The 18,621-nt window shown below is 50.3% G+C and overlaps 1 protein-coding gene across 2 annotated transcripts; it reads left to right on the forward strand.

Moving 5' to 3' along the window:
- The first annotated feature begins 1,000 nt into the window (after nucleotides 1-1,000).
- MINDY1 (MINDY lysine 48 deubiquitinase 1) lies at nucleotides 1,001-17,701 on the forward strand. Of its 2 annotated transcripts, none has more exons than XM_040411438.1 (10): nucleotides 1,001-1,149; nucleotides 2,312-3,310; nucleotides 5,636-5,693; nucleotides 6,109-6,173; nucleotides 9,537-9,695; nucleotides 9,851-9,953; nucleotides 10,430-10,572; nucleotides 14,407-14,592; nucleotides 14,675-14,815; nucleotides 15,220-17,701. In XM_040411438.1, the coding sequence occupies exons 2-10, from the start codon at nucleotides 2,690-2,692 to the stop codon at nucleotides 15,295-15,297; spliced, it is 1,554 nt and encodes a 517-aa protein (XP_040267372.1). In that variant the 5' UTR covers nucleotides 1,001-1,149; nucleotides 2,312-2,689; the 3' UTR covers nucleotides 15,298-17,701. The 2 variants fall into 2 exon arrangements, with proteins under 2 accessions (XP_040267372.1, XP_040267373.1); XM_040411439.1 differs by having other exon boundaries at nucleotides 14,675-14,812; nucleotides 15,217-17,701.
- Nucleotides 17,702-18,621: the final 920 nt, after the last annotated feature.

Raw genomic sequence — 18,621 nt, forward strand, 5'->3', positions numbered from 1 at the left:
CTAATCCAGTGTGATACTGATTGCTGTATCTAATCCTGTGTGATACAGTATTGCAGAGCTGTGTATCTAATCCTTTGATGTGTGATACAGTATTGCAGAGCTGTGTATCTAATCCTGGGATGTGTGATACAGTATTGCAGAGCTGTGTATCTAATCCTCTGATGTGTGATACAGTATTGCAGAGCTGTGTATCTAATCCTGGCATGTGTGATACAGTATTGCAGAGCTGTGTATCTAATCCTGGGATGTGTGATACAGTATTGCAGAGCTGTGTATCTAATCCTGGCATGTGTGATACAGTATTGCAGAGCTGTGTATCTAATCCTGGCATGTGTGATACAGTATTGCTGAGCTGTGTATCTAATCCTGGGATGTGTGATACAGTATTGCAGAGCTGTGTATCTAATCCTGGGATGTGTGATACAGTATTGCAGAGCTGTGTATCTAATCCTGGGATGTGTGATACAGTATTACAGAGCTGTGTATCTAATCCTCTGATGTGTGATACAGTATTGCAGAGCTGTGTATCTAATCCTCTGATGTGTGATACAGTATTACAGAGCTGTGTATCTAATCTTCTGATGTGTGATACAGTATTACAGAGCTGTGTATCTAATCCTCTGATGTGTGATACAGTATTACAGAGCTGTGTATCTAATCCTCTGATGTGTGATACAGTATTACAGAGCTGTGTATCTAATCCTCTGATGTGTGATACAGTATTACAGAGCTGTGTATCTAATCCTCTGATGTGTGATACAGTATTACAGAGCTGTGTATCTAATCCTCTGATGTGTGATACAGTATTGCAGAGCTGTGTATCTAATCCTCTGATGTGTGATACAGTATTACAGAGCTGTGTATCTAATCCTCTGATGTGTGATACAGTATTGCAGAGCTGTGTATCTAATCCTCTGACGTGTAACCCTTCAGCACTGATGGCTCGGATACCAGTGACGTCACAGCCCGCTGCGCTCCCTCCTCCCGGCCGCCAGGAGTCGCTGCACACGGTCTCGGGCGCCGCTGCTCCTCTGTACGCCGCTCCGGCTCCTCTGCGTGCAGAACTGTCCCGGAATATAAACAAGAGGCCGGAGGAGTCGCAGGGTCCCCCGAGAGTCCAGGAGCCGCCCAGCCCGGGGCCCCGCACAGGTACAGGGAGGGGGGCCACACGGGGGCAGACGGGCACAGCCTGCGGGGCACAATGTCACCTGTCACCGCTCTCTGACGGGTCGGTCCGTCACTGGTCGGTTATTTCTACTTCTAATTTATGTCTAATTATTCTTCACAAGTAACATTTATTTGGTTTTTATTTTATTTTTTGGTTTTTTTTATTACTCTTTCATGTTGTTTCTACGTTTTCTCATTATTTTATCTATTTTTTTCATTAGTATTTTTCATAATTCTTTCATCTTTATTTTTATATTAGTGTTTTTGTTTTTTTTGTTAGTCTTGTTTTAATCTTTTTTTTTTATTTTTGGTCAATTTATTTTTTTTTTTAATTTTTTATTTTTCATAATTCTTTAATATTTTATATTGGTATTTTTCAGAATTCAATTTTTGTATTTTTTTTCTTATTTTATATATTTTTTTTAACATTCTTATCTCCTTTTTATTTTTACTCTTTTGTTACATTTCTGTCTTGTCTCTTGCACGTTCTTCTATTCACTGACAGCAAGCAGAGATCTTAAAACTGTAAAATTGAGGGTTAAATTAAGGGTTTGTCGAGGATTTGATAAACGCAGCTGCGTTTGCCCAGGAACAGCGCCGCCCCTGTCCGCAGGTCGTGTGCGGTATTGCGACTCTGGGACTCCAGCAATCCCCGACACAACCCTTGGACAGGGGTGGGGTTGTTTTTTGGAAAGACGTCAATCGTGGACAACCCCCTGGTGGTACAATTAGGCCTCCTGCACACGACCGTATGGCTTTTTCAGTGTTTTGCGATTTGTTGTTCCGTTTTTTGTTTCCGTTTTTCTGTATGGCATATACAGTATACAGTATACAGTAATTACATAGATAAAAAACGAAACGGAAGACATACGGATGCATTTCCGTATGTGTTCCGTTTTTTTGCAGACCCATTGACTTGAATGGAGCCACGGAACGTGATTTGCGGGCAATAATAGGACATGTTCTATCTTTAAACGGAATGCATACGGAGTACATTCAGTTTTTTTTTTGCGGGACCATTGAAATGAATGGTTCCGTATACGGAACGCAAAAAACGGCCAGTAAACGGGTAAAAAACCGGTCGTGTGCAGGAGGTCTTAGAATGAAGGCTGCTGACTGTCTCTGTTTTCCCCTCTCTCCGCAGACCGCCCTCCAAGCACTATAAGCGGCCATCTCGCCCGGGGACTAAAGAAGCCGACCCTCTGCACCGACAACGGCTGACGGCGCCGCCGCGGCTGAACGCGTTTTTTTAATCCGTTTTTTTGTATTTTTGGGGTTTCTTACTACGCTCTCCTCTTATTTTTAGAGCGCCTCTGTCTTTTTTAGGACTCTGAGCACAATGTCTGACCTCCACTGAGGACGCGCCCTTTTATTTGCCTCCCTCCCTCGTACAGGGCAGTGATGGGGCGTTTTTGAGGAGCCCCTGATATTATATTTATAGGTTTTTGGGCCAAGTTGGGCGAAACTTTGTATTTTTGTACCTTTTTTTTCTTACGTGTTGGATTTGGTAGCGGGTCGTCTCATGGAGCCGTCAGGGAGCGAGTTCAGCATGAATCAGGGAGAAGAGGTAAAAGCCATGGCCGCCGAGGCACCGGAGACGGAAAATCGCCAGAAGACGCAGGAAGCGGAAGTCATAAAAACGGATTCCGACGCTGGGGCGATAAACTCTGTTTCGGAGGCGACGACGGAGAGGAGTCCAGAGGTATCGGAGGAGGGCGAGGCCTCGGGGTCCAGTGACGGCAGCAGCAGCTACAGCGCCAGCACCCAGCCCAATGACACCCAGTCCGAAGGGGGAGAAGAGGACGGCAACGGTCAGTCCATTCCAGAGCCAGGCAAACCCCGTGAGCTGTCCGCTTCAGCTGAATCCGAGCCGGCCGGGAGCTGTCAGTCTTCAGAAGATCAACTGAAGATGGAGAACCCGTCTCTGCAGAACCTGCTGAGCTCCAGTGTCAGCGTCAGCCCCTGCGAGGAGGCCATGGAGACCGGGGCGTCTAAACCGGCCGGGATCGGGGCCACAGGGGCCGACTATTACTTTGTCAAGTGGATAAACTGGAAGGGAGAACGGACGCCGGTGATCACCCAGAGCGAGAACGGACCCTGCCCCCTGATCGCCATCATGAATATTCTCTTCTTACGTTGGAAGGTAGGTGAGGATGAAGAGAAGGGATCTCACAGCGTCCAGTCATCCAGAAAGTCATGTAATCCACACACTCCAGAGCTGCACTCACTATTCTGCTGGTGCAGTCACTGTGTACATACATTACTTATCCTGTACTGATCCTGAGTTACATCCTGTATTTATACTCCAGAGCTGCACTCACTATTCTGCTGGTGCAGTCACTGTGTACATACATTACTTATCCTGTACTGATCCTGAGTTACATCCTGTATTTATACTCCAGAGCTGCACTCACTATTCTGCTGGTGCAGTCACTGTGTACATACATTACTTATCCTGTACTGATCCTGAGTTACATCCTGTATTATACTCCAGAGCTGCACTCACTATTCTGCTGGTGCAGTCACTGTGTACATACATTACTTATCCTGTACTTATCCTGAGTTACATCCTGTATTATACTCCAGAGCTGCACTCACTATTCTGCTGGTGGAGTCACTGTGTACATACATTACTTATCCTGTACTGATCCTGAGTTACATCCTGTATTATACTCCAGAGCTGCACTCACTATTCTGCTGGTGCAGTCACTGTGTACATACATTACTTATCCTGTACTGATCCTCAGTTACATCCTGTATTATACTGCAGAGCTGCACTCACTATTCTGCTGGTGCAGTCACTGTGTACATACATTACTTATCCTGTACTGATCCTGAGTCACATCCTGTATTATACTCCAGAGCTGCATTCACTGTTCTGCTGGTGCAGTCACTGTGTACATACATTACTTCTCCTGTACTGATCCTGAGTTACATCCTGTATTATACTCCAGAGCTGCACTCACTATTCTGCTGGTGCAGTCACTGTGTACATACATTACTTATCCTGTACTGATCCTGAGGTACATCCTGTATTATACTCCAGAGCTGCACTCACTATTCTGCTGGTGCAGTCACTGTGTACATACATTACTTATCCTGTACTGATCCTGAGGTACATCCTGTATTATACTCCAGAGCTGCACTCACTATTCTGCTGGTGCAGTTACTGTGTACATACATTACTTATCCTGCACTGATCCTGAGTTACATCCTGTATTATACTCCAGAGCTGCACTCACTATTCTGCTGGTGCAGTCACTGTGTACATACATTACTTATCCTGTACTGATCCTGAGTTACATCCTGTATTATACCCCAGAGCTGTGCTCCTCTGTACACATACAGTACAGACCAAAAGTTTGGAGACACCTTCTCATTCAAAGAGTTTTCTTTATTTTCATGACTATGAAGGCATCAAAACTATGAATTAACACATGTGGAATTATATACATAACAAACAAGTGTGAAACAACTGAAAATATGTCATATTCTAGGTTCTTCAAAGTAGCCACCTTTTGCTTTGATTACTGCTTTGCACACTCTTGGCATTCTCTTGATGAGCTTCAAGAGGTAGTCCCCTGAAATGGTTTTCACTTCACAGGTGTGCCCTGTCAGGTTTAATAAGTGGGATTTCTTGCCTTATAAATGGGGTTGGGACCATCAGTGGCGTTGAGGAGAAGTCAGGTGGATACACAGCTGATAGTCCTACTGAATAGACTGTTAGAATTTGTAGTATGGCAAGAAAAAAGCAGCTAAGTAAAGAAAAACGAGTGGCCATCATTACTTTAAGAAATGAAGGTCAGTCAGTCAGCCAAAAAATTGGGAAAACTTTGAAAGTAAGGGCTATTTGACCATGAAGGAGAGTGATGGGGTGCTGCGCCAGATGACCTGGCCTCCACAGTCACCGGACCTGAACCCAATCGAGATGGTTTGGGGTGAGCTGGACCGCAGAGTGAAGGCAAAAGGGCCAACAAGTGCTAAGCATCTCTGGGAACTCCTTCAAGACTGTTGGAAGACCATTTCAGGGGACTACCTCTTGAAGCTCATCAAGAGAATGCCAAGAGTGTGCAAAGCAGTAATCAAAGCAAAAGGTGGCTACTTTGAAGAACCTAGAATATGACATATTTTCAGTTGTTTCACACTTGTTTGTTATGTATATAATTCCACATGTGTTAATTCATAGTTTTGATGCCTTCATAGTCATGAAAATAAAGAAAACTCTTTGAATGAGAAGGTGTGTCCAAACTTTTGGTCTGTACTGTATGTGCCGGGCCCGTAGTCTCTCGCCCTTGTGTGTACAGTAATAACAGGTCACATTGTAGTCACTGTATACACTACAGCCTTCAGCAGGGAGACGTAAGGGCGCACTGGAGTGCAGCTCCGGATGTAACTGGAGCATACCGCCTGCACAGTAGTACTTGTGGACTTAACCCCTTAGTAGCTGGTGATGTCTGTGTCTTTGCAGGTGAAGCTCCCGCCTCAGAAGGAGCTGATCACGTCGGAGGAGCTGATGGCGCACCTCGGTAAGTCAAGTGACAGCGCTGCACGTGGCTCTGCCGCCTTCTCCCATAATTGGTGTCTCTTGGACCTCTGTTTGCTGTCAGTGAATTGAGCTCACATTGAGAGAAGCCCATTGAGGTGACACAGATGCCAGGGTCGTTAGAGTTAAACATTTGTGTCAGGACGGAGGTATCCATTCATTGAAAGCAAGCAGAGATCTTGATAACGGTAAAGAATTGTATTACAAGGTGATTTTAAGGATTTTTTTTATATGCCCGCCCTCCTGAAGTCCTGATAGGAGCGCGTCAGGATCTCTGCTTCCTGCCAAACCGGCGTACACGTGGGGGGGGGGGGGCTCTCCCTTTCGCTGCCGGCAGACCCCTGTGTCCTGCTCTTACCGCCATATACTGACATACCTGTCCTCTCGTCTGTACACAGGTGACTGCATTCTGTCCATACAGCCGCAGGAGAACTCCGAGGCGCTGCAGCTCAACTTCCAGCAGGTTGGTCCGTACATCTGGCGTGGTATCCGCTAACAGGTTGTCGTCAGTGGGGTCCGACTCAGCATTCCCCTGATGAGATGTTTAAAGGGGGCCGCAGCTCTCCGCCAAGTGCATCTTCATTACCAGGAACAGCACCTTACACTCTGTACTGGCCGTGTGTGGTACTACATGTAGCCCAGACTGAGCCGCAGTACCACACACGGCCACTACAGCATGTATGGCGCTGTGACTAGTAATGAAGATGCTGCAGCGCTTGTCGGCCTCTTCAAACAGATTATCGGGGGTCCTGAGAGTCTGACCCTCACCAGGGCACGCCCTTTAAAGGGGTTGTCTGATGACCTGTCCCCGTGTCTACTACATGCGTATGATGGCGCGCCCTGCGTGTGTACTACATGCGTATGATGGCGCGCCCTGCGTGTCTACTACATGCATATGATGGCGCCCCCCCCCGTGTGTACTACATGCGTATGATGGCGCGCCCTGCGTGTGTACTACATGCGTATGATGGCGCGCCCTGCGTGTCTACTACATGCATATGATGGCGCCCCCCCGGTGTCTACTACATGCGTATGATGGCGTTCCCCGGGTCTACTACATGCGTATGATGGCGCCCCCTTGTGTCTACTACATGCGTATGATGGCGCCCCCCCGTGTCTACTACATGCGTATGATGGCGCGCCCTGCGTGTCTACTACATGCGTATGATGGCGCGCCCTGCGTCTACTACATGCGTATGATGGCGCGCCCCCCGTGTCTACTACATGCGTATGATGGCGCCCCCCCGTGTCTACTACATGCGTATGATGGCGCCCCCCGTGTCTACTACATGCGTATGATGGCGCCCCCCCGTGTCTACTACATGCGTATGATGGCGCCCCCCGTGTCTACTACATGCGTATGATGGCGCGCCCCCCGTGTCTACTACATGCGTATGATGGCGCCCCCTTGTGTCTACTACATGCGTATGATGGCGCGCCCCCCGTGTCTACTACATGCGTATGATGGCGCCCCCCCCCCGTGTCTACTACATGCGTATGATGGCGCCCCCCCCGTGTCTACTACATGCGTATGATGGCGCCCCCCCGTGTCTACTACATGCGTATGATGGCGCGCCCTGCGTGTCTACTACATGCGTATGATGGCGCCCCCCCCCCGTGTCTACTACATGCGTATGATGGCGCGCCCTGCGTGTCTACTACATGCGTATGATGGTGCCCCCCCCCGTGTCTACTACATGCGTATGATGGCGCTCCCCCGGGTCTACTACATGCGTATGATGGCGCCCCCTTGTGTCTACTACATGCGTATGATGGCGCCCCCCCGTGTCTACTACATGCGTATAATGGCGCGCCCTGCGTGTCTACTACATGCGTATGATGGCGCGCCCTGCGTGTCTACTACATGCGTATGATGGCGCGCCCTGCGTGTCTACTACATGCGTATGATGGCGCCCCCCGTGTCTACTACATGCGTATGATGGCGCCCCCCGTGTCTACTACATGCGTATGATGGCGCCCCCCGTGTCTACTACATGCGTATGATGGCGCCCCCCGTGTCTACTACATGCGTATGATGGCGCCCCCCGTGTCTACTACATGCGTATGATGGTGCCCCCCCGTGTCTACTACATGCGTATGATGGCGCCCCCCGTGTCTACTACATGCGTATGATGGCGCCCCCCATGTCTACTACATGCGTATGATGGCGCCCCCCGTGTCTACTACATGCGTATGATGGCGCCCCCCCCGTGTCTACTACATGCGTATGATGGCGCCCCCCGTGTCTACTACATGCGTATGATGGCGCGCCCCCCGTGTCTACTACATGCGTATGATGGCGCCCCCCGTGTCTACTACATGCGTATGATGGCGCCCCCCGTGTCTACTACATGCATATGATGGCGCCCCCCGTGTCTACTACATGCGTATGATGGCGCCCCCCGTGTCTACTACATGCGTATGATGGCGCCCCCCGTGTCTACTACATGCGTATGATGGCGCCCCCCGTGTCTACTACATGCGTATGATGGCGCGCCCCCCGTGTCTACTACATGCGTATGATGGCGTGCCCCCCCCCCGTGTCTACTGCACGCGGATGGTGCCCCCCCTGTGTCTACCGCACGCGGATGGTGGAGCCCTCTCCCCCGTGTACTGCATGCGGATGGTGCCCCCCCCGTGTCTACTACATGCGTATGATGGCGCCCCCCCGTGTCTACTGCATGCGTATGATGGCGCCCCCCCGTGTCTACTACATGCGTATGATGGCGTGCCCCCCCCCCCCCGTGTCTACTACATGCGTATGATGGCGTGCCCCCCGTGTCTACTACATGCGTATGATGGCGCCCCCCCGCGTGTCTACTACATGCGTAAGATGGCGCCCCCCGTGTCTACTACATGCGTAAGATGGCGCCCCCCCGTGTCTACTACATGCGTAAGATGGCGCCCCCCGTGTCTACTGCATGCGTAAGATGGCGCCCCCCGTGTCTACTACATGCGTATGATGGCGCGCCCTGCGTGTCTACTACATGCGTATGATGGCGCCCCCCCGTGTCTACTACATGCGTATGATGGCGCCCCCCCCCCCCCGTGTCTACTGCACGCGGATGGCGCCCCCCGTGTCTACTACATGCGTATGATGGCGCCCCCCCCGTGTCTACTACATGCGTATGATGCCGCCCCCCCCCCCCCCCCGTGTCTACTGCACGCGGATGGTGCCCCCCCCTGTGTCTACCGCACGCGGATGGTGGAGCCCTCTCCCCCGTGTACTGCATGCGGATGGTGCCCCCCCCGTGTCTACTGCATGCGTATGATGGCGCCCCCCCCGTGTCTACTGCATGCGTATGATGGCGCCCCCCCCCGTGTCTACTGCATGCGTATGATGGCGCCCCCCCCCGTGTCTACTGCATGCGTATGATGGCGCCCCCCCCGTGTCTACTGCATGCGTATGATGGCGCCCCCCCGTGTCTACTACATGCGTATGATGGCGCCCCCCCCCCGTGTCTACTGCACGCGGATGGTGCCCCCCCTGTGTCTACCGCACGCGGATGGTGGAGCCCTCTCCCCCGTGTACTGCATGCGGATGGTGCCCCCCCCGCCCCGTGTCTACCGCACGCGGTTGGTGGCGCCCCATCCCCCCCCCCCCCCCCCGTGTCTACTGCATACATACGGTGGTGCCCCCTGCTGCTCTTTTTCATTCAGCCATTGTGTTCAGGTCCAGGTCGCACATGCTCAGTAGCTCAGCCCCGGCCCGGTTCTGCTTGGGCCACGCGGTATTTGCTGCTGTCGCTCAGGCAGCCTATACGGGTCATGTCTATGTCTCCTCACTAGGACGTTGTTCCATAAATGTCTGGTCGTCTTGTTGCAGAATGTGAACGACGCCATGACGGTGCTGCCCAAGCTTTCCACAGGGCTGGACGTTAACGTCCGCTTCACAGGAGTGGCGGATTTCGAGTACACCCCCGAGTGCATCGTCTTCGATCTCCTCAATATTCCCCTGTACCACGGCTGGCTGGTGGATCCTCAGGTACCTCTGATGTCTGGCATTGTCCTGGGGTCGGTGGAAGGTTCATCTCCCGTGTCCGGTTCACAGCTCCCCGTGTGAAAGGTCCTAGAAGGGCTGTAGTGAAGCTGCTATTTGGGCGGGATTTTTACCTAATTTGCTGTGTTTTGTTCCTCCAGAGCTCTGAGGCCGTCCAGGCGGTGGGCAAGCTGAGTTATAACCAGCTGGTGGAGAAGATCATCACCTGCAAGCACTCGGCGGACCCCAACCTGGTGACAGAAGGTACTTATCCTGCCCTAGTCACCCCCAACCGTTGCGGGGAGACTCGCACACAGCATATTTGTTCTGCGGTTTCCCCCCTTAGTGGAATCATCAGTATCTGATCAGTGGGACCCCCGCCGATCAGCCCCGGCCTGCTGACAGCTTACCAAGAACAGCGCCGTCTATTCTATAGTGGCTGAGCTTGGTACTGCAGCCTAGGCCCATTGACCGATGAATGTGGCGCTGCGAGAAGACCTCATTCTTTTCACAGTAGAGGGTTCGTTGCATGGCGTCCAGTCTAGACAATCCTCGGTGAGCTAAGCAGCCTGCCCTGGTACACTGAAACGAACTTCAGTAGAGAAAAGAGGATTGTCTAGACTGGTGAGAGTGTTGACCTGCCCTCTGGGTATAAACTAGAATATTCCTGTTCTTTGTTGGCAAGCAGAGATTTTGAAAATGGTGAGGCTGGTTAGAGACGTGGCGCTGTGTCCCCTCAGGTCTCCTCGCGGAGCAGTTCCTGGAGTCCTCGGCAGCGCAGCTGACCTATCACGGGCTGTGTGAGCTGATGGCGGCGGTGAAGGAGGGTGAGCTCAGCGTCTTCTTCCGGAACAATCACTTCAGCACGCTGATAAAGCACAAGGTACACTTCTGTCACTTATTCCTCCGCCCACCATGCTTTCTCACACTTCTTGTCCACTAGGGGCGCTCTTTACCCTCCATAGAAACCTATAGAGATCCAGTTTACCAGGTCTCGCTTTACCTAAGGCCTCATGCACACGACCGTATTTTGTTTGTGTCCGTTCCGTTTTTTGTTTTTTTTGCGGATAGGATGCAGACCCATTCATTTCAATGGGTCCGCAAAAAACGCGGACAGCACACCGTGTGCTGTCCGCATCAGTATGTCCGTTCCGTTGCTCCGCAGAAAAATAGTGCATGTCCTATTTTTTTTTTAGTTTGTGGACAAGGATAGGCATTATTACAATGGATCCGCAAAAAAAAAAAAGATGCCAAACGGAACGTCATCGATTTATTTTGCGGATCCGCAATTTGCGGCCCGCAAAACATACGGTCGTGTGCATGTAGCCTACACTTAACCTCTTGGGGAAACAGGGCGTACAGGTACACCCTGATGTCCCGGTACTTAAGGACACAAGGCGTACCTGTATGCCCTGTGTATTTCCTATCACCGGTGGGCGGTAATTGGAACAGAGTGCCTTCTGAAATCATTCAGCAGGCACTCTGTGACAATGCCGAGGGGGGCCCTGTGATAGCGCGCCCCCCCCCCCCCCCTGTATCTGCGATCGCTGCAAACTGCAGGTCAATTCAGACCTGAGGTTTGCAGCGCTTTCGGAAGTTTCCGATCCCCACGGTGATCAGAAACTTCAAAATGACACATCTTTCAATTTTTAACCCTCTTAGCCCTCATTATGTGCTGGCAGGCTGTGCCCGTCCCCTCTCATTTCCAGGATGGCCGAGCTGTTAGCAGCGTGTCAGCACATTGCTGACACTTTGCTTGAAACGGCTGACATCTCTGCTGTGATGTCAGCCGTTTAACCCCTTCCATGCAGCAGTCTGTGGGGACCGCTGTATGGAAGAGGTTAACAGGGAGGGAGCTCCCTCTCCCATCGGGGGCTGCTGTGCCGTTTCAGCCCCCGATTCTTGACTGGATCAGAGTGAGGGGGCCCCCCTCCCTCCCCATCACCCGCTGCTCTGTTGTGGCAGCGGGTGATGGTTACCATGGCAACCGGACGCCTTCACAGGCTTCTGGCTTGCCATGGTAAGGCTAAGTCTGATCAGTGATGAAGTGAAAATACAGTACAGTACACTTTATAGTGTACTGTATTGTATTATAAAGACATCAGACCCACTGGATCTTCAAGAACCAAGTGGGTCTGGGTTAAAAAATTTTTTTAAAATAAACACATTTATTACCGATTTTAAAAGTTAAAATGCACTACACATGTTTGTTATCACCACGTCCGTAATGACCTGATCTATGAAACGGTCATGTTATTTTCCCCGCACGGTGAACGCCTTAAAAAAAACCACTATGATGAAATTGATATTTTACCCACCTTACTTCACAAAAAAGGTAATAAAAGTGATTAAAAAAGTCGTATGTATGCCAAAATTGTACCAATCAAATAGGCACCTCATCCCGCAAAAATGAGTAAAAAAATATGGCTCATGATTTTTTATTTTCTTTTACTAAAATGCTGTTATAGTGAAATAAATTTAAAAAACTATACATATAAGGTATCGCCGCGTCCATAAGAACCTGCTCTATAAAAATATCACATGACCTAACCCCTCAGGTAACTGGCGTAAATTTTTTTTTTTTTTATAAAAAGTGTCCAAAGTTATTTTTGTCACCTCACATCACAAAAAGTGTATTGGCAAGCGATCAAAAATGCCTCCCAAAATAGTACCAATCAAACCGCCATCTCATCCCGCAAAAAATGAGCCCCTACATAAGACAGTCGCCCAAAAATAAAATAAAAATATGGCTCTCAGACAATGGAGACATTAAAACATATTTTTATTTTGTTTCAAAAATATTATTGTGTTAAACTTTAATAAATAAAAAAAAGTAGACATATTAGGTGTCGCCGTGTCCATAAAAACCTGCTCTATAAAAATAACACATGACCTAACCCCTCAGGTGAACACTGCAAAAAAATATAATTATATATAAATACGGTGTCAAAAGCCATTTTTGTCACCTTACATCACAAAAAGTGTAATAAAATGCGACCAAAATGTGATATGCACCCCAAGATAGTGCCAATCAAACCGACATCTCATCCCGCAAAAAATGAGCCCCTACATAAGACAGTCGCCCAAAAAAATAAATAAAAAAAATATGGCTTTCAGAATGTGGAGACCCAAAAAAAACCCTTTTTTTTTTCAAAAATGCTTTATTATGTAAAACTGAAACAAAACCCCCCAAAAAGTAGTCCTATTTGAAACATAGAATGTGTCGGCAGATAAGAACCATTTGGCCCATCTAGTCTGCCCAATATACTGAATACTATGGATAGCCCCCGGCCCTTATCTTATATGAAGGATGGCCTTATACCTATCCCATGCATGCTTAAACCCCTTCACTGTATTTGCAGCTACCACTTCTGCAGGAAGGCTATTCCATGCATCCACTACTCTCTCAGTAAAGTAATACTTCCTGATATTACTTTTGGTATTGTCACGTCCGTAACAACCTGCTGTATAGAAGTAGCACACGGTCTAACCTGTCAGATCCACAATGTAAATAACCAAAAATAAAACAGTCCCAAAACAGCTATCTTTTTTTATTTATTTCTTTTGCAAATTTTCTATTTTAATCTATTTTTCCAGTAACAAAGCAAGGGTTAACAACTAAACTTATTTATGGCCCTGATTCTGTAGTTTACAGAAACACCCCATATGTGGTCGTAAACAGCTGTACGGGCACACGGCAGGGTGCAGAAGGAAAGGAAGGCAGATTTTGCTGGACTGTTTTTTTTTTTTACACCATGTCCCATTTGAAGCCCCCCTGATGCACCCCTAGAGTAGAAACTCCAAAAAAGTGACCCCATTTTAGAAACTACGGGATAGGTTGGCAGTATTGTTGGTACTAGTTTAGGGTACATATGATTTTTGGTTGCTCTATATTACTTTTTGTGAGGCAAGGTAACAAAAAATAGCTTTTTTTTTTATTTTTTGTTATTTACAACATTCATCTGACAGGTTAGATCATGTGGTAATTTTAATAGAGCAGGTTGTCACGGACGCGGCGATACCTAATATGTATACTTTTATTTTTTTTTTTGTTTTACGCAAAAAATCATGTTGTAGTTTGTCCATATTCTGAGAGCCATAGTTTTTTCCGTTTTTGGGCGATTAACTTATGTAGGGTCTCATTTTTTGTGGGATGAGATGATGGTTTTATTGGCACTATTTTGGGGTGCATATGACTTTTTGATCGCTTGCTATTACACTTTTTGTGAAGTTAGTTTTTATTTTTTACGGTGTTCACCTGAGGGGTTAGGTCATGTGACATGTTTATAGAGCCGGTCGTTAAGCACGCGGCGATACCTAATGCATTGGCTGTATGAGTAATACTGTGAGTATTACTCATACAGCTTCCGGCCTGTGAGATCCAGGGGGCTGGTTCTCACAGGCTCGTCACCGGAAGGCAGCGCGATGCCTTCCATGCTATCTGATCCCCCCCTACAGCCCCATGGGGACCCGATTGGCACCGCCGTCCGCAACAGTGAAAAGCCGCAGAGCGCAGGTCTGAATTGACCTGCGGTTTGTGGAATCCTTAGAAACTTATCTTACCTGTCCACGCGATAAGTGACTGGTTTGTCGGCACCCCCATTGATCACATGAATGGAGAAGATTCAGCACTTTGTCAGGACCCCCCACTTCCCAGAGGCCTTAATGCCTCCTTGTTGGATTGCCTACATTGACCACATGTGGCCTCCTCTTCCAGGGCCACCTGTACCTACTGGTCACGGACCAGGGCTTCCTGCAGGAGGAGAAGGTGATCTGGGAGAGCCTGCACAACGTGGAAGGAGACAGCTGCTTCTGCGACTCGGACTTCCACCTCACCCAGCACCTGGAGAAGGAGGCCTCGTTCAGCTCCCCGCAGCAGCTGCAGCAACGGCAGGTGGATCAGGTACTGCGCCGCTTCCTGCACTTGCATCCTTACTTTTTAGGTGTGTACTAGCGGGGTGATCCTGTGACCTCTTCCCTTCCAGGACTACATGATCGCACTGTCCTTACAGCAGCAGCAGCAAGGAGCTCTGCCCATGAGTGACCTCGAGCTGGCCCAACAGCTGCAGAAAGAGGAGTATCAGCAGCAGGCGCCGGCCCAGGCACCTCCACAGTCCCCCCAGCAGCAGGTAGGTGTCCGCCCGTTTTTTGGGGATGGGTGACCAAATAACAGCGTTTCTGGTGTTGGGAACTGGGGGGGGGGATATTGAGTGTGGCCTCTGAGGGGGTTAGAGGGCCAGAACAGAGCTGGTCTCACCAGCATGCAGTTCCTTATCTCTGCCAGTAGGTGGCGACATTGTACCAGTCTGAGATCAGCAGGACTCGTAGATGAGGCGCTGGCCGGGGTGTCCTCCTGCTATTTTAGAGCACAGTAATCTGTCCCATTACGTTGGGCATTAAATGGGTGCCCGGAAATAGCGGAAAAAAATCTTGTGCGATCCGCAGATCGGTCGCTCTTAAAGGCACGGTAGCGTCTGTTTTGAGTTATTCATTTTATTTTTTTTGTTTGCTTTTCATTTCCTTGCTCCAGGCCCGGCCCCAGACATCGGGACGTCCACCCTCCGAGCGCAGACAACGGTCAAAGGAATCGGATTGTGTCCTGCTATAGCCCCGCCCCCGTGTGAGAGAAAACGGGCACAGGAATCCAGGGTGCAACCACCAGGGGGCGCAGCACAGGCCTCCCATACTGTACAGCAGATGTGTGGAGCTGGTATAAGTCTCCGGGTCCTTGTCTTGTCTGGGCACTTACAATACGGAGGGGGGGGGGGATTCCTCCCGCTGCCCCATCCCCCGACTTTTAATCTTCTGCAGCTCTTCTTTTTTTTTTTCGCCCCAGTTTTTGTATCTATACGGTAATTACTCCAGGGCAGCGTTACTGAGCTCAAGTTACATTATACTCCATTCCCTCCCAGAGCTGCATTCATAACTACCTGTCACTCCAATCTCCCAGCTTCCCCTGCTGGTTCAGTGTCTGTCTGACCAATTTCATAAATACTTGCATTCCTCATAAAATAAAAACGGTGCATGTTTCTTGTCTGTTCCTCTGTTCTGCCTCCTGTAAATGTGTGATGAAACTGGGTGTGGCCCTGACGCAGTCTGACGCTGGCCAATCACTGCTGGTTTCGCTGTTACAGGACACGCCCCTCGGACTAGGGGAATGGTTAACTCTCAGCCGTCTGTTTCATACATTTCCAGGAGGACTAATAGAGGAACAGCACAGAGAAGAAAAAAACCTAAACGCTATAATTATTTGCAAAAGCAGATAAGTCGGGTGCAGTGACATGTCCTCCCGAAGGGTGAATGCAGCTCTGGATGTGACTGGAGGAGAAGAAAGGTAATGCCAGATGTTGTATAGCAGTGTGGCTGCGGCGCCCCTCGTAGGTCCAGTTACCTGGTCAGTGTTCACCGGTCCGTAGTGGGGGGGAGGGGTGGAGCGACAGAGCTATCCGCCATTCTTTTTTTTTTGACAATGGAGTTACGTCCTGCCTTAAAGGGGAACGCTCACCCTGTAGGTCCTGTAATCACTGCTGATGGGGGTTTATTCTGGGAGGAGTCGCCCTCTACTGGTTGTGTTAGATCCGACCACGTGATTGGCTCATGAGCTGTACTGTCTCTTTTTCGCTGTAGCCTTTTTTTCGGGAACAGCCCCGTCAGCGATTGCCTCACTTCCAGACATGACAAGATGGCCGCCTCTGCTCTCCAGCGGTTCGCCACGCTCTGCTTTTCACGTAGTCTTACGCTTTGGTCTGTACATTTTCTCGCGTGTAAATACGATGGAGTTCTGCTTTTTTTTTTTGTGTCGGGCACCTTCTGCCCCACCCCCACCCTCCATCCCGATCCTGCTGCTATGGACCAATCTTTTCTATCCTCGATTGCTATATAAACCTCTTACCCCAAGTGTCCTTGTGAACAGACCGCGTCATTAATTTAATGCGTAGCTCCACTTTCCATCACCTCCTGCTGGTTCAGTGTCTGGGCAGAGACGGACCTGCACTGGATGGAGTTACTGACCCAGAACTGCCTTTGTAATTCTGCTTCTGAGTTCACATCCTACATCACTTCCTGCTGCTTCAGTGTCTGATTGAAATGGATGGTGTTTTTACCAGGTGCAGTGCAGCGCAAAATCCATGCTAAGGACAGCCTGCCGGAGCCCACCTCATCCAGCCGCGCCAGATCCTACAGTTCACCGCCGGACTCCATTGTAGTCAGTGGGGTCAGGAGGTGAACGGTAGTATCGGCACGGCCGGGTGAGGTGAACGCCAGGACAGCCTGCCGGAGCCCACCTCATCCAGCCGCGCCAGATCCTACAGTTCACCGCCGGACTCCATTGTAGTCAGTGGGGTCAGGAGGTGAACGGTAGTATCGGCACTGCCGGGTGAGGTGAACGCTAGGACAGCCTGCCGGAGCCCACCTCATCCAGCCGCGCCAGATCCTACAGTTCACCGCCGGACTCCATTGTAGTCAGTGCGGTCAGCAAGTGAACGGTAGTATCGGCACGGCCGGGTGAGGTGAACGCTAGGACAGCCTGCCGGAGCCCACCTCATCCAGCCGCGCCAGATCCTACAGTTCACCGCCGGACTCCATTGTAGTCTGTGGGGTCAGGAGGTGAACGGTAGTATCGGCACTGCCGGGTGAGGTGAACGCTAGGACAGCCTGCCGGAGCCCACCTCATCCAGCCGCGCCAGATCCTACAGTTCACCGCCGGACTCCATTGTAGTCAGTGGGGTCAGGAGGTGAACGGGTAGTATCGGCACGGCCGGGTGAGGTGAACGCCGGGACAGCCTGCCGGAGCCCACCTCATCCAGCCGTGCCAGATCCTACAGTTCACCGCCGGACTCCATTGTAGTCTGTGGGGTCAGGAGGTGAACGGTAGTATCGGCACGGCCGGGTGAGGTGAACGCCAGGACAGCCTGCCGGAGCCCACCTCATCCAGCCGCGCCAGATCCTACAGTTCACCGCCGGACTCCATTGTAGTCAGTGCGGTCAGCAAGTGAACGGTAGTATCGGCACGGCCGGGTGAGGTGAACGCCGGGCCGGCCGAATAGAGATGTGAATGTAGTCTAAAGCTATCAGTAATAAAGGGATGATGGTTTGTTTTCAAGCGGGCAGATTTAGGAGTGCAGCTCTGGATGTGACTTGATCAAGACAAGTTATTTAGATTTAACCCTTGAGATGATATGGGAGGCGGAGCTACACTTTAAATCACATGGGTAAATAAAAGCCAGGTATGATACGGAGTGGCGGCACTAGACGCGTAGACCTGAGGCCCCGACCGTCTCCCAGCTACATTGCAGTCGGGGGCCCTATCTCTCAGCCCCAGTGTTGGTCACTTTTTCATCTCCGCTCTCTCCTCCAAGACCGAAACGCGTTCCTCTCCGCCATACTCTTTGCCCATCCCCCTCCCGGCTGTCCCGAGGGCCAACACTGTGAGCAGCTTTTGCACTTTGTAGAGTTGATGATCCCCTAGGTGAACTGTACAATAAACTCTTTCTACCCCTGCCGTGGCCTCCTGTCGCTTCTGTGTCTGAAAAGGGTGGGCAACCACTATGGCCGCCATTGCGGCTGCTCCAAGAACCTCCTAGATGGGGGAGGGGGGCGGTCTTGGAGGTTACAGTGAATACGGGCGGGACTGGTACAACCCGCTGAAAACCTCAGCAGCGTCCTCCCTCCTGCTATGAGCACTCAATGCCAGTCAGCAGCACCTACCGGTCCGCAACGCACGGCCACCGACCTTAGGGCAGCTGCACGCGGATCGCGGACCCATTCACTCTAATGGATCCGCCTGCTCTGTAAAAAGATAGAGCAAGTTCTATCTTTTTGCGGAACGGAACACTCGGTCCGCAAAATGCGGAACGTACATTGCCGGTGTCCGTCCGCAAAACACATACGGACGTGTGAATGGAAGAGGTTTAAAGGGTCAGGAAGTCGTCTC

The sequence above is a fragment of the Bufo bufo genome, chromosome 11, assembly GCF_905171765.1.
Source record: "Bufo bufo chromosome 11, aBufBuf1.1, whole genome shotgun sequence".
Taxonomy (NCBI): Eukaryota; Metazoa; Chordata; class Amphibia; order Anura; family Bufonidae; genus Bufo; species Bufo bufo.